The sequence below is a fragment of the Protopterus annectens genome, chromosome 9.part0 (assembly GCF_019279795.1).
Source record: "Protopterus annectens isolate FY-2018-M chromosome 9.part0, PAN1.0, whole genome shotgun sequence".
In the NCBI taxonomy this organism is placed as follows: domain Eukaryota; kingdom Metazoa; phylum Chordata; order Ceratodontiformes; family Protopteridae; genus Protopterus; species Protopterus annectens.
This window is the reverse complement of record NC_056743.1, coordinates 986124905-986141581: the sequence shown is the minus strand read 5'-3', so window position 1 is coordinate 986141581 and position 16677 is coordinate 986124905. Positions and strand designations below refer to the sequence as shown.

Here is a 16677-nt window from a genome sequence, read left to right as displayed (position 1 = left end):
TGTAAGAAATTGTATACTTTTGATATTTTGTCTACTCCTGGGCTGAGACTGAAATTATATTAGAACTGTGTCCTGCTAAATAAATTTAAATAAATAAATGTGTCCCATCACATATATTGAAAGTGAAACATTTTGTATGCAGAGCATTTCTCTCCTGGCCGCTGCTAAAAAGGGACTTCTGTCCAGTGAGACTATTCTTTTAAATGAAAATAAATAAACACAATAGTTAAATTAAATTTAAATTAAAAAAACATGAAGGCAGCCACTAGAGCACTCCAACACCATTAACTTCTTTCTCACTGTAGTATCTCCCAGACATGTATTAGACTTTTACTATACTGCATCAGTACTAGTCCAATTGGTCAGCTTATAGCTTATTAGCAAATTCAGTGTGAGTTTTTCTTTGGTTGCTTTTTGGTGTCCTTCACCATTATGGACTAGTATATTTTGCATCTGAATGAGAATATTAAGTTTAACTAAGTTACATAGTCATTGATTCACTTTTAATTCTTTTAAACCAGTGACTCAAAGAACATTCCACAGCACTTGTTAGCTGCTTTGTTAATGCTTTGAGTGTTATTTATCAGTATGAGTGTACAACTGACGTAATCATCACTATTTATATAGATGTCTGATTCTGCTGCTAGAATTCTGGTTCTGATAAACAAGTCATTGTGCTCTCATGTCTAATGTCCCTTTTAGGTGTACTTCTACAACATTTACAGACTGCTTTTAATATAGAACAAAATTTACCCTTACACCGTGATACAGCCTGACTAGCTTGTTCTGTTGTAGATGGATGGAGCCCTGACTGTGACAGAGGAAAAGGGGCTTCATTTAGGGGGTCTGGGCGATGGAAGTGTTGGTCCGGAGGTATGGGATGGCTTACTCACTCTGGGGTGGTGGTGGGGTTTCCTGCCTGCTCTAGCTCCCAATGCAGCCTGGGTTCTAGCTTGGCCAGACTAAAAACAGGGAGAACCGCAGGCAGCAGAAAATGTGTATGTAGTAGAAATGTACCTCTCAACTGTTCAGATATTTGCAGAATGTCCAGGTTTTTATATTTTTGATCTTTTCCTCATAAAATGTGTGGTTTTCTGGCAAAGCACTGAGGATTGAAGTCACTAAACAATGACAAATGTTTGAGTTTCAGACTTTATATCCTTCAGAAAATGCATGTTAGTGTAAAATCTGTTGTCCTAGCAATTTTCTAAGTTGTAAGAGTAATATTAAAATCTGCTCCTGATTTTGAGCTTTTGTCCCCCTATTATTTGTGGCTTTGTCCACATTTCTTGGGCTTAGAGGTTGGGAGGTATGAGTAGAACATGTGCATAAACCAGACTGATGCTATTGTGTGCTGTGTGCAAGAAGTGGGATTAAGGGGTAGCCAAAGGGCAAACAGCATCCTCATCTGTGAGGATGGTACTGTACTGTACTGTGCAACCCCATCTCCCCTCCACCTGGTATCGAAACTGAAAAAGAGCATTAAGATGCAGCCAGTGGTGGGCAGTGGTGGGTGGAGTTAAAAAAAGAACTATGAAAGTAATGAATGATGTAACTTTGTTGTCTCACAGTTAAACAGAAACTGCACTGCGCATAAGTTCATTATGTAGTCTGTACACCATTAGTGTGTAATAGCTGTTTGTACAGCATTTGTTTGCACACAGTAACTATGTCTGGAACAAAACAGGGTTTTTATGATGTTAGCCTCTAATGAGTGCTGCTCTTTGGTGAATCCTTTATCATGAGGCTATATCTTATTTCCATGCAAATATTTATCATAAGAAGTACAATCATGTCTATCAAACAGCGGATACAGTTATATGAGGCTTTCATTGTGACAGCAGAGCTTTAATATAAGTTTCTTCAGTAGGACTGTCATAAGCTGGCATGAGGACCACACAGCCACAGTCATTTGCCTTGGGCCACTCATAAACAAAACGATCAGACAAATGTACATCACTATAAAAGGGGGATGGTCCCCCAAACTTCTCTTCATAGTCAACATAACAGTGCTGAAATATCAAAACAAACTCACATAAACTGTACATATAAATGTAACAAACAGAAGGAGAAAACCCCAGTGGCAAACCACATCTCCTGAAGGACTGCCCTCACAAAAGAACAAAGTGAGTGGGAAAAATTGTAGGAATCCATACTTTTCTGCAAATGTCTGTCATTATAGTGTACTGCTGTAAAGAGTGCCTCACATTCACAGAGCTGTGGTGTCCTTTTGATAATTTGATAATTCTTACATGAAGCAGAGCTATTATAGTAGAATCTAAAGTAGTAAATGAGGTCCCTTTTAGGGGAGGAATGAATAAACAGGATCAAATCTGTACTTCAGATATTGAAGGCACTCAGAAAAGAGGAGGGCTTGCAGTCCTGTCCTTCAAGTCACTACATAGTTTCCAGCAGTTGCATCCAGATTGCAGTTCCTTTAGTACAGCTGAGGACAGAAGGCCACTTAGATGCAGTACACATATCATCTACTGAAGTCCCATAGAGGAAAGCAGCTGAACTAAACCCTGCTTAAGTAGAATCACCTTGATCACTGTTGCCAGTGTGTCTCTACATTTTCAGGTGACAAAATATAAAACACTGGACAAGCTTTTTGACTAAGTTATCATTTAGTGACTTTCTTACCTCCCACACCCTTTCTGTCTGTTTGAAGGACACATAAAGTAGGGCTTTTTCATAGTCTTTTTTTCCTCCCTCATCCAGAGAAGAAAATGCATTTCATTATATGTGTCTAGAATGTGCAAGCACTTTAGCTTTAGTGTGTAATCTGTTTTGGAAGAAGACTTGTGAGAGTGAAAACATCTGTGTAGATTACAGGCAGAAACTGTCTGAGCTGCATATCACTGTTTAATCCCTAGAAAAAAACTGCCTTTATAGAAGTCCCTTATAGAAGTCCAGGTAAGTTTCTGAAACCATTAAGGCCAGCATCTTTGAGCATCATCTGGTGAAAACAATGACTGTAAGAAGTTTGATCCCAGCACTGCGTTGTAAACGTAAAACGGTCCTGACTATGACCCAGGTGACCCAAGTTTGATTAGCAGTTCGGGTGTCTGAGGTGCTGGCAGGGAAGGATGGGCCTGTCCATTTTGCGGGAGGGGGAGTGTCACATGCACTGGACATGTAAAGTAGTTAAATTTCCATGGTGGGGATAAGGAAACAGCTTCAGAGTGCTTCCTGAGGGTGGGTGGGGGCAGCATGGCGACACAAGCTCTTTACTTAAGTGAAGGGCAAATCAATGTGGTAAATGCGTTGCATGCCCCACCCACAGGGTAGTACTAGAGCACATGTGAGGCAGCAGCAGTAGGATTCAGACCTGTGATGTCTTGATCTCCTCAACAGCCCCAACCATTCTTCGGTATAATTCCAGGGGAGGTTAGGAAAAGTAGGTAGGCCCAGTGATTGAGGAAAGACATCCTTTCCACTGATTACCAGATACAGAGAAAAAATATGAACAGAAAAACAAGTATGATCTACCAGAATAAACTAGCAAGCTTCGCCATCAGAAGTCTGAGATCTCATGGAGGACCCAGGTCTTTCAGTGGAGGCTGCAAGTAAAATTCTCTTAAAGGCCCATATGGATATGATGAAAGTCAGTGTCTTCTCTTGAAATAATTGTATTTATTTGTTTGTTTGTTTATTTCTTTCTGTCTTCCTTTCTTTCTTTCTTTCTTTCCTCCTTACTGGATAAGTAGACTGCTCCAAGGAATTTTTTCAGGTATAACCTGGGCCAAAGGCATAGCTAGCCATGAAATGAATACAAGGTATAATAAGACCTTGGTATACAGAGTATGTTCATAAGTAACTAATTTAGAATAAAGGCTTATTAAGGTATACATTTATACAATGCAGATTGGTTATGTAATAGAAGAAATTAAGTGAGACAAATTCAAAACCTTTTGACAGATACAGTACATGTACAGTACATTAAATGTTACATTATTTCCAGAAAAGGAAAATATTTAAACATTAGAACAGTGTGAATCATTTTCTCTAAAGTGGTTATCATTACAGATGTTCCACAAATATTCACTGACCTTTTTTCTAAATACATATTGTTTTCATTCCTTATTACATGCAGTTGTATGTTCCAGGTAGCTGGAGCTACTTTCAAGAAGGCTTTTAACTCGGTTAATACTGAAGAGTTCCCATTGTACGTTTGAGTACCATAATTGTGATCCTCAGAAGAGCGAGAATTTAAGTGTGATTTTGAGAACAGTTAATATAAAATTGCTGTATCTGGGAATATTCGTTCTATTCTAGGGTACAGCAGTCTTAGAATTAGTATGTGTAAGTAGTGGGGGTTGAAAAGGTGGCATTCTCCCAAACTGCTTTAAATGTGTAACAGCAACTTTTGATGTTTACTATTACTTTGCATATAAATTTTCATGGTTTTGGAACTCAGTAATGAAAGAGAGCCTAACAAGTAGAAGTACACCCAAAGAGATCTAAAAGACTTTGAAGGGCTTTTTGTAGCAAAATAGAAATTATAAATGGCAGTATTGTATACCTTGTTGGAAAGCAGTTTTATCCAGAATATAAAGAGCCATTTTAAGTAATCCAGATCCAGGTGCTACTATTCTATTTATAGCTGATCTGGATACAGCAATGCTTCCTTTTCACGGAGAGTACATTTTAGAAGGCTTCGTAGAAACATCTAGAACTGCTATGCTGCCATCAGAGAAGCCCACTAAGCAGGTTTTATCTTTAAACAGAGGAAGCATGCATTTAGGTGGATAGATGTGAAGATGCGATGCAGCACTGTATCTGCATTATCCTGGGTGAGGAGATCTTTGTGAAAAGGCAGCTGGGCCATAGTTGTGACCATGTTTGGTGTAGCAGTGACAGGAGCCATTGATAACCAGCCCTCAAGAGGTTCTATTAAAATTGTTCTGATATTGCTTTGACTCACCCTGAGAATGATCTCTATGAGAAATGAAAGACACAAATACATTTGTAGCTTCATGAAGTAGAAACTGTATCACAGCTCCTCTGTGGTCCACAGGAAGAGGGAGCAGAATTTCCTGTATTCAACATTTGTTGGGTTTGTGAATCATTTCCTCTAAGGGATTCCCTAAGGATGTAACAGAAATCCAAGATACTCCTGACTCAGCCGTCATATATGATCCAGAGAAAGCAGCTACTAATAAAGCCTTGCAAAAGAGAAACTGTGTTCCATGTATATGCACAGCAGTGATGGATATTCCTCTGTGGAAGGCTCATTGCTGCAGTCTGCATTTGGGGTCTGGTCTCCACACCGATGTTGAACTATTATATGGAGTATATATGTCTGTTCGAGTCAGGTCATCTTCATATATCTGAAGGATCCTGGAGACTGCTCAGATTTCAGGATGTTAATTTGGATACACTTCATGCATAGTGAAAACAAGCAATTATTCTTTTCCTGTCTTTCCCACAGGCACTGCTCCTTCACTCCCTTATTCATAAATATGCCTCCCCCATGGCACCCCTGATCTCTGCATTATCATCTTCTTCTAAAGACATAGTTTTCTGTGACTCCCTTCTTCATATGTGCCTCTCCCACGTCACCCTCAGTCAGTACATTAGCCTCTTTTCCTAAAGCCTTGCTCTTCTCCTGACTATTTTGCCTTTGACATGTATCAACACATTTAACCTCTGAAATACTTCCTCCTCTTCTTCTGTTACCACCAGACAATGCCTTCTGTGTCCTCACTACCTTTCTTCCATCATTGCATGCCCCCATCACCTTTGTACTTCCCATTTCATTGCCCTTTTCCTTCTGACTTCCTATTTTTGCAGGTTACCATAATGGCTTTACTGCAGCCTTTCCTCTAAAGCAGTAAAGAAGTGCTGTTTTATCATTTTGTAACCCCCACCCCATAAACAATGCTTCCATTCTTCCATGTCCCTTCCCCCAGCACTGCTCTACTTAGCCAGTTGCCTGCTACTATTGCACTTTGTTTCCTTATTACCCCAGCAGGTTTTCTCACTTTTATGCAGTTAGTAGTTTCATTCAACTGCTCCTGCATAGGCATCCTACTACATTCCTTCTACCCTTCCTGCGATTTACTTGAGTCATATTGTGTGTTACCCTGTAATGTATAGTGCAACATGCCTTTAATACCCCCTAAGTCTATGTGTGATTCACATCCAGATTTTCTGTTTCATCCGACAAGGATGAAACTCTTGGACATCAATGGCCTCAAGTTGACTGCATCGTTTCTCCAGTTCCAGTGATGGCTAGACAATTTAGGCTTTCCTCCTGAGTGGTGAGATTTCTTTGATAGACACCAGGGAAACCACTACTCATGCTTCGGGAGAGGGGCAGGGTTGTCTGAGAGGTTACCTCTTGCAGAAGCAAGGGTACGTCCCTTGATGCAGCCCACAGCCCTCTCTGGCATCTTGCCAAGTTCATGCAGGGAACAGGGCAGCAGAAAAAATATTAAACCACCCCTGATGCCTGAATGATGGTCCCACCTGACTGAACCAATGATGGGGGACAAATGGGCTGACTGGCCAGAAGGGGGCTGATGATCAACAGACAACAGGGCCAAAGAGAAGAAAAAATAAAATATCAGCTAAACCTAAAACTCACTAGACATCTATAAAGACACATGCTTTACCCTAAGTGTTCCCACAGAACAATATGCAGTGGCTATTGAATTAAAACAAAAACATGTTAGAGAAGTTGCCAGAAAACGTTATTAAATCCTGTGTTGGGGCACTATAATTTACAAGGATGTGTGTTTTTGTCCCTTTGTCCCTTTTCAGTGGGACCATCAAATCCATAGTTCAGGTCCTGTGAACAGAGATGAAAGCACTCATCTTTTGTAATTTAAAGATTCTTGGCAACTTCTCCAACTTTTTTTGTGAAAGAATATTACTTGTGACTATCTGAATGCAAGGAGAGTGTGGTTGTATTTTATATGGCAGTTGTCTGAAGAGTGAAAGAGGTAACACTTACTTGTAGGCTATTTCATTTAAAGGATAGTTAAACTCTTTGCACTGTGAATTAACAAGTATAACAGAGATAAGCACCTCCAGGCTGTGGTCTCCGGGGGCTGATGAGTGACCTGGAATGTACAATGTCAGTCACCTGGTTTGAGAAGTCTGAGGTAGTTATCTACGAACATGAGATTTGTTGTGGACTTCACATAAAAGAGGAAAAGTGAGTGGAATGGCAAGACTTTAATGAAAGCTCAAAGGAGGAAATGACTGGCAGAGAAGAGACATGGCAGCTTTTTCAACATTATTTTAATTGTATTTATTTGTTTATGTTTTGCTGATAGGTTAGTCATAGCAGGCCTATGGCCTATTTTTGGAGCAGCCAGAGATAAATGCGTTGGGATCTTTTGCATCCACTTGAGATACCACCAGCTTATGCAGATGGAATATCTGAGTCATCCAAAAGATGGGACATTCTAGTATGCAGTCCCCCACAACCACCAAACACACACAACATGCATTGTATTAAAATACCGCATGCAGCTGGTGCAACAATTATTTGTATATCAAAGGTGAGTGTGCTATCTGTTAAACCACTGACATACATTACCTTTGGGCAGTAAGCTGGGCAAGTCTTAGAAGGGTTTAAATAAAACTGATAGAGCGTGCTGAATTTACAATAGTTATTCAGGAAGATGAGATCGCCAGTAAGCAGGAAGGGTCGAAAATCTGATAAGATAAGACAGGGATGAGTTGACTAGAGTATGGTCAGGCATAGTAACGGGAAGTGACATGGATTAAGGATCTGTAGAAATGAGATGCATCCACTTCATTTCTTATAAATATATTTTTGTATTACTAATGAAGTGAAAATAAATGGGAGTAATCTGGTAGTATAGAAATCAAACCTGAGGAAGTAAATAGCCTTACCATTTCAGCTTTTCAATGATGGAATTTCTTAAGCTGGCCTCATAACTCATTCACTTCTACTAATGAAATACTTAAACACATGTGTATGTTGTTCTTTTGCTGTTACTATATTGTATAATTACAAACGTCTGATGCGTGATCTATTCCTGGAATCTCTGTGTGCATGCTACAAAAATGATTTGATGTACTGTTTGATTTTTACTTTGTATAAGGACAAAGCTATCATTTGCTGCATGTCTTGCTTTATTTTTTCACTCTGTAGCTAATTGTATATAATCTGGAGCTTTTCGCCTTGGGTCTCTGCTGAAAAAGGGCTCCTGGCCCAGTCAGACTAATCAGGTTAACAAATGTTAAATAAATAAATAAAAATGTAATGTTAAATGTAATATGAAGATTGTACTAATTATAATTTCTCAGTGGTATCAAAGATTGTAACGGATGGCAATATCACGGAATGTAAAAACTGAAAAAGTATTACATCTAAAACATTATACCTAATTCTTCTGAACTGTGCAAATAGGTCCTTCCCTGACATTTTGCATACATGTTTTTAAAATGTTGCTTGAAAGATCAATAAAGAGGACTTTTTAAATACAAAAATAAAAAGAAACAGGAATTATTTAATGACGCAGTCTGCTCTGGGAGAAATATAGCTAAGGAAATAATTATCACATTCTCTGGGTAAAAATATGATGTAGAGTTGTAATACTGCTCAGTGCTAAGACTTAAACTGATTGGAACTGATTCTGATACAAGTGTTACTGATCAGTCAGGTAGAACATGTAGTAGTAATGAAGTTCCTGATCAACCCACTGTGAGTCAATACTCAAGATATAGAAGTCTAATCTAGAAACCAGTATGGCAGGTTGCCTGTACATAGTGTATAGGCTTTTATTCATTTTGAATTAACCAATTGAAAAAAGTCCTGCAGTTTTGTTGTAGCTGTGTTTATCACATGCACACCTAGCAGAGTTACAGTATAGTGTAAATATCTGAAATAATTTTAAGTAATTATAACTATTTATGTAAATTGTATCTTCTTGTTAAAGTAAAGGAGCTGTAACATATGCAGTCATATGTTAGTACAAATGATATGGGTAGTCAGTGTCATGTGAATTCTTTAGCAGAACAGTTCCAGTAAAGGCTGTTATTAACGTAATTCATGTCTAATGCCTGTTCCTTCGTTTATCTTGACTATATGTATATTCCACTGTACAGATGGTAAAAAACATTTGGTTTATTTTGCAGAAATCCTGGTAGGTGGTGTGTATATAGAACTTAATGAATATCTCTGCCTCAAGATCGATTGGACAGACATCCTAAGAGATCCAAGTGCTGAGGTCTTGGAAAAAGATAATGGGAAGAACTGTAAGTAGCAAACGCAGTCTCTGGCTTAAAAACTCTGGACTGTTTACTTCTTAATCTACTAACTCCCAACATGAATCCCTCTAGTAAGAACCCAGTATTTATGTTAGGATCCCTGGGTCTTTGCTGTGTTCATCCTTTTCCTTTTAATCTGCAAAGTTCTGGCTTGTTACTTACCCAGCTGGTTCCACCCTGGGATGAGCCTGATATATTCCAAGCTAGAACAAAGTATATTGGGGGATGGAAAGGGTTGTTATTTTGGGCTTGTATGGCAAGTATGAGAACTAGGACACAACTAGTTAGCCCATCTCTAAAGTTACTACTTGTGTTACCAGGAATCTGGAACTAAAGAAATAACTGGTAACAACACAAGCTTGAGATGAGTTAGCTTTTCAAGGGACCCCTTATTCTAGAAATGGAGGACTTGCAGTTTCTTTTGTAACCCTACCATTCAGGTGAGGATAAGAATAGGAAACATTGGCCTCATTGTTTGACCACGTTACAGTCCTCCTTGTTACATAAGGCAGACATGCTGACTGGGTTCCACTATGTCTCCATATTTCACCCAGGCTTGCATGACAGAAGTTTGTCAATACAAGTTCGTGTTGCATGTGCTGGAGTACACAAAGACTCAGAATACACGGACTCAAGCTTGTATCAGTGTAAGCCTGGTAAATGATGTGGATCCATGAAATAAAGTAATAATTGAAATAATCATATAGGCATTGCAGTGACACATACTTTCACAACAAAAGAAAAATTATAAATCTCGGCAGGTGTGCAACTCTGTATAAACCTGAGAGGAAAACTGTAAAAAATTAGGTTTGCAGGAAAAAAGGGGGAAGAAGGAAACCCAGGCAGCTCCTCACAGACCCTGTCTGACAAGGATATGTTAAGTTAAGAAGAGATACATAGGTTACCAGTGTGTGTGTGTGTGTGTGTGTGTGTGTGTGTGTGTGTGTGTGTGTGTGTGTGTGTGTGTGTGAGAGAGAGAGAGAGAGAGAAATGTGCTGTCTGAACAGCAGAAAATGCATGTAAAATAAAATACATAACAGTGTAAAACAAAACAATAATAATTCCTCACAGGTGACAAAACATGTTAAATTTTAGGCAACTTTCTGTCTGCCAGAGGTCAGAAGTAAGTACTGGAGAACTACTAACCAGCAGAACTGGAAACAAATAAGTCCTACCCTGATATTTTGCATACATGTTTTTAAAATGTTGCTTGAAAGATCAATAAAGAGGACTTTTTGAAAACAAAAATTAAAAGAAACAGGAATTATTTAATGAAGCAGTTTGCTCTGGAAGAAGTACAACTAAGGAAATAATTACCACACTCTCTGGGTGAAATGCTGCGGTAGCGTTGTCGCCTCACAGTAAGATGTTGTCCTGTTCGATTCTCAGCTAGAGAGTCTTCTGTGTGGAGACATGCTGAATGGGCGTACCTTCGTTGAAGGTTGTGCGTCAGGGCCGGCAACTCGGCACGTAAAAATCTACTGCCAATCATTAGCGGACCGGAGTTCTGCTGTGGCAACCCCTAACTGGGAAAAGCTGAAAGACACAACAATTCTCTGGGTGAAAATATGCTGTAGAGTTGTAATACTGCTCAGTGCTGAGACTTAAACTGATTGGGACTGATTCTGATGCAAGTGTTACTGATCAATCAGGTAGAACATGTAGTAGTAATAAAGAGTATGTTTGACAGGATAAGCAAGCCACAGCAAGAAAAAAGCAATGACCTATCAGAAACTGCCAGTAACTTAAATGGCACTTACCTAAACGAAATCTTGTTAATGCCAACCAGAGATCCAAATGTTCTGACCATTTTTTTCTTCTGTCTACACTCACCTCTTAAGTAATGTTTAATATTTTCTTTTGTACTTCTGTTTCTTTGTTAACTGAGTAAGTGAACTGGTTCTTTGTGGATGCTCTTAAGCCATGACATAGGCTACAAAGGCAGTGGTAAACGTAACATGCAGTACATGGACAGTATAGAGTAGCCAATCTTCTTCTTTCGGCTTTTCCCGGTTAGGGGTCGCCACAGCAGAACACCTGTCCAGTCATGATTGGCAGTGGAGTTTTATGGTGTTGAGTTGCCAGCCCGGCACCCAACCTTCCACAGAAGGCGCAAACACACACACATTCACACCTAGGGCCAATTTAGAGTGTCCAATCCACCTACAGCATGTCTTTGGGATGTGGGAGGAAACCGGAGCACCCGGAGGAAACCCACGCGACCACAGGGATGACATGCAGACTCCGCACAGAAGGCACCCTAGCCAAGGTTCGAACCGGAGAACCTCTTGCTGTGAGGCAGCAACGCTAACCGCTGCACCACCGCGGCCGCCCAGTATAGAGTAGCCAATCAATCAGCAGATTTTAGTGGAATGAGATGAAACTGGAGTGCTGAGACAAAGTCCACACAGGCATGAGGAGACCAGGTGATCTCCACACAGACAGTGACCAGAGATCAGAACTGCAGTTCAGACAATGGGACTGTGAGGTAGGAATCCCTGAACCACCATACTGAAACCTTTATTCGCATGGTGACATCACTCGTACACTCACTTAGCATTCTATATCCTTGTAACACTGAACCACTTTTGACTTTGTTCTTTTCTTGTCTGATTACCACTTAATCCCGTGCAGTGTTTTGGGATGCCAAAGTTTATCCATTTGCTTAGTGGGTGCAAGGCATAGAAACATCCATAATGAGGTGCCCCCATTACAGACTGCATCTGCACATGCACACACACACACACACACACACACACGCACGCGCGTGCGTGCACACACACACACATACACGTGTGTGCGCATAGCTAGAGGCAATTTAGAGATCACCAGTTCACCTTTAACACATTGTTGACATGAAAGAACTCACATGGACATAGGAAAGCCATGCACATTCCACACAGAACCCCCCCCCAACCAAGAATTAAACTGAAGATCTAAGAGCTGTGAGGAAACATCACTAAGTGATAGGTCACGCTGCTGCCCATATTTTAGGTTCAACTTATGTATTTCATTTTTCCTGTCTTATTTTTAGATTTAATGTCATTTCAGATAGTTATTTCATTTAGAATATGTTGCCAGATATACAGTTAGTGTCATCACTAAGTTTAAAATACAAAAATAAAGTCTATCTAGATGAAACTTCATGCGTTTGAGTTGATAATTACATCCATAAATGAAAATTTAGTCAGCCTTTGTTTAGTTCCCACTACCAACCCTGAATTTTTGCATTTATTCAGGGCTTATTCAATGCTGTTTAAGGAAATGCATTGCAGAATCAAGGGAAAAAATACAGCAGACTGGTGTCTCAAATATTAGTGAAAAATGAATACTGTAAAATCAGAACAAATGTCATGCATTTTTTTCTTAAATAAAAAAGACTGAGACACATGATTTTCCTTTCAGTTTTAGATCAGATAGATGTTGAATATCCTGAAGATTTATACAGGTTTTAAAAAAAATTGCAAAGCAGTCCGTTATAGTTACACAGATCTTTCCCCACGGTGCTGAGTTTTCTCCAAATGCAGAGCCTGTGGTGCTGCATATAAGGATATGCACACATGCACACACACACACACACACACACACACACACACACACACACACACACACACACACACACACACACACACACACACACACACACACACACACACACACAATGTACATTAACAATAAATGCAGAGATTTCCAACATTCATTCTCACAGTGACTGTAAACAGTTAAAGAGAAGGAGAAAGAAACAGAGAGAGAAAGAGGGAAGGAGACGTTAAATGTTAATTCCATATAGAAAAAAAAACAAGATCAGACATCAGGCATATTTCTGGGTAGACTATCATGCTTTTACAGTGTTGTAATTCCATATAAAACTATTTTTATTTCTCATACAAAAGTGTTGAAACAAGAAGTGAGCAACAGCTCAATTTCAACATAACACAAAAACATATGTTTTTATGTGAGGGAATGGTGCATAGTTCCCGCTGAAGGCCCAAATGATTTTATTCTGTGAAGCTTTTATTGCCATTAAAGAAATTGTGATACCTGGCAAATGCTTTGTTTTATCTGTGCAGTGGCTTAGGCAAGTTTCAAACACTGTTAGGTACTTTATCTCAAAAACACTTTTAAATGTCCGTGTTTAATTGCAATGTGAACAAAAGGTTATAGTACGGTGATTAACACTGCCACCTGCAGACAGTCAGAGTCTACTGTCAGACTGAGAGTGCATTAACTTCACACCTAATCCCAAATTCAGTGTTCCCTAGTTAATTTTTTTTTGTCAGGCTCCCTCACTGACCATTGACCTCCATCCCTCCCAGTTGCTCCATGAAACCATTTGTCCTCCTGTTTAAAAATCCTATATTGCATGTACTCTTGAGTCAAAATTCTAATAAGTCAGGAGTATGAGCCATTAGAAATGCAATAGGAGAATAGATTTTATATTCCACCCTGCAGTCCCTAGTACTTATGCACATAGTGTCTGAGGGAGGGTTCTCCAGTGAGGTAGATCTGTGCCTGCAAATACAACACACTTATAGGCCGCATCTCTTCCCATACTGACACCTTCAGTGTGCTCCAAGTTGCCTCCCGGGATTCTAGCACTGAACATGTGCCTGGACACAAGTGCCCAAAGAGAGATGAGCAGGCAGAGCTTTTCATTAGCCCCCCCACCCCCTCCGATGTACCCATGCTGCCAGTCAAACTCAGGTAAACACTCAGGCATGAATTTTCAAACAAGGTAAGAACACGTAGTTTTCTTACTCCTCCTAATTCTGCATTGCAAATTACAATGAAAAACATGTAATCTTGGATGTTATTATGTTCAGCTATGGTATTTCCTGACTCAAAATTCCTGCATTCAGGGAAAGAAACCCAGCATGCAGTCTTCCACTACAAAACTTGGCTTGAAGCCTGAAACTTCTTATATGGAGATATTGCTCCAGAGTGCACTAATGCTGTGAAAAAATAAGGAATACAACAGTATTTTCTAACACTTTCGTAATTTCTACTAAATTTAGTTTGATGGAATATGCAACACATGTGATGCTACATGTTTAACAATTTAACACTGCAAAAGTAACCCCCCCCCCCAAAAAAAAAAATTTTTAAATAAAATGTTTGCATTGTTCTTAGATGTGTTAAACTCCATCATCTACAAATCAGTCCCAAGTACACATGCTTCATTGACAGGGATTAACCTGGAAGTGCCTCTTGAATTCCACTTTTTAACTTTTATTGACAAAAACTAACTAGGTTCTGCATCCTAATCCTACTAACTAGCTTAATATCTTCTTTTAAACAACAGGCTGCCTTCTTGTTTTACCACTTTATACACACTCTCATCATCTTCTTTCGGCTGTTCCCGTTAGGGGTCGCCACAGCGGATCATCTGTTTCCATTTCTTCCTGTCCTCTGCATCATGCTCTTTCACACCAACCGCCTGCATGTCCTCTCTCACCACATCCATAAACCTCATCTTAGGCCTTCCTCTTTTCCTCTTACCTGGCAGCTCCATCCTTAGCATCCTTTTCCCAATATACCCAGCATCCCATCTCAGCACATGTCCAAACCAACGCAATCTCGCCTCTCTTGCTTTGTCTCCAAACTGTCCAACCTGAGCTGACCCTCTAATATACTGATTCCTAATCCTGTCCATCCTAGTCACACCCAGTGCAAATCTTAACATCTTTAAGTCTGCCACATCCAGCTCTGACTCCTTCCTTTTCGACAATGCTACCGTCTCCAACCCATATAACATCGCTGGTCTCACTTCCCTCTTGTAGACCTTCCCTTTCACTCTTATTGGTACCCGTCTGTCACAAATCACTCCTGACACTCTTCTCCACCCATTCCACCCTGCCTGTACTCTCTTCTTCACCTCTCTTCCACACTCACCATTACTCTGAACTTTTGATCCCAAGTACTTAAACTCATCCACCTTTACCAACTCTACTCCCTGCATCCTCACCATTCCTCCACCCTCCCTCTCATTTACACACATATATTCTGTTTTAGCCCTGCTGACATTCATTCCTCTCCTCTCTAAAGCATATCTCCACCTCTCCAGGGTCTCCTCAACCTGGTCCCTACTCTCACTACATATCACAATGTCATCTGCAAACATCATAGTCCACGGGGCCTCCTGTCTAATCTCATCTGTCAACCTGTCCATCACCACTGCAAATAAGAAAGGGCTCAGAGCTGATCTTTGATGTAATCCCACCTCCACCTTAAACGCATCTGTCACTCCCACCGCAGTCCTCACCAATGTCACACTACCCTTGTACATATCCTGTACCACTCTTACATACTTCTCTGCCACTCCCGACTTCCTCATACAATACCACGACTCCTCTCTAGGCACCCTGTCATATGCTTTCTCTAAGTCCACAGAAACACAATGCAACTCCTTCTGACCTTCTCTGTATTTCTCCAACAACACTCTCAGAACAAATATTGCATCTGTAGTGCTCTTTCCTGGCATGAAACAATACTGCTGATCACTAATCATCACCTCCCTTCTTAACCTAGCTTCCACTACTCTTTCCCATAACTTCAAGCTGTGACTGATCAATTTTATCCCTCTGTAGTTACTGCAGCTCTGCACATCACCCTTATTCTTAAAGATAGGTGCCAAAACACTTTTTCTCCACTCCTCGGGCATCCTCTGACTTTCCAAAATTTCATTAAACAATCTGGTTAAAAATTCCACTGCCATTTCTCCTAAGCACCTCCATGCTTCCACTGGTATGTCATCTGGGCCAACAGCCTTTCCATTCTTCATCCTCTTCATAGCTGTCCTTACTTCCTCCTTGCTAATCTGCTTCACTTCCTGATTCACTATCCCCACATCATCCAACCTTCTCTCTCTCTCATTCTCCATTCATCAGCCCTTCAAAGTACTCTTTCCATCTACTCAACACACTCTTCTCACTTGTGAGTACGTTTTCCTCACTGTCTTTTATCACCCTTACCTGCTGCACATCTTTCCCAGCTCTGTCCCTCTGTCTAGCCAATCGGTACACATCCTTTTCTCCCTCTTTAGTGTCCAATCTCTCATACAACTCTCTATATGCCTTATCCTTAGCCTTCGCCACCTCTCTCTTTGCCATGTGCCTCATCTCCTTATACTCATGTCTACTTTCTTCATCTCTTTGACAATCCCACTTCTTCTTCGCCAGCCTCTTCCTCTGTATACCCTCCTGTACTTCCTCATTCCACCACCATGTCTCCTTGTCCTCCTTCCTCTGTCCAGATGTCACACCAAGCACCTTCCTAGCAGTCTCCCTTACTAGCTCTGCTGTAGTTACCCAGCTATTTGGTAACTTCATTGCCACCCAGTGCCTGTCTTAACTCTTCCCTGAACTCCACCTCACAGTCACCCTTTTTTAACTTCCACCATTTAATCCTTGGCACTGCTTTCACACT

At 40.3% G+C, this 16677-nt stretch overlaps 1 protein-coding gene across 1 annotated transcript in view; it reads left to right on the top strand.

Moving 5' to 3' along the window:
• The window catches only part of ERBB3 (erb-b2 receptor tyrosine kinase 3), a 708562-nt gene that overhangs the window by 391175 nt on the left and 300710 nt on the right, over positions 1–16677 (top strand). The window contains exon 4 of the mRNA XM_044083747.1: positions 9121–9240. Coding sequence (XP_043939682.1) covers positions 9121–9240 — 120 coding nt within the window. The remainder of the gene's footprint in view (positions 1–9120; positions 9241–16677) is intronic.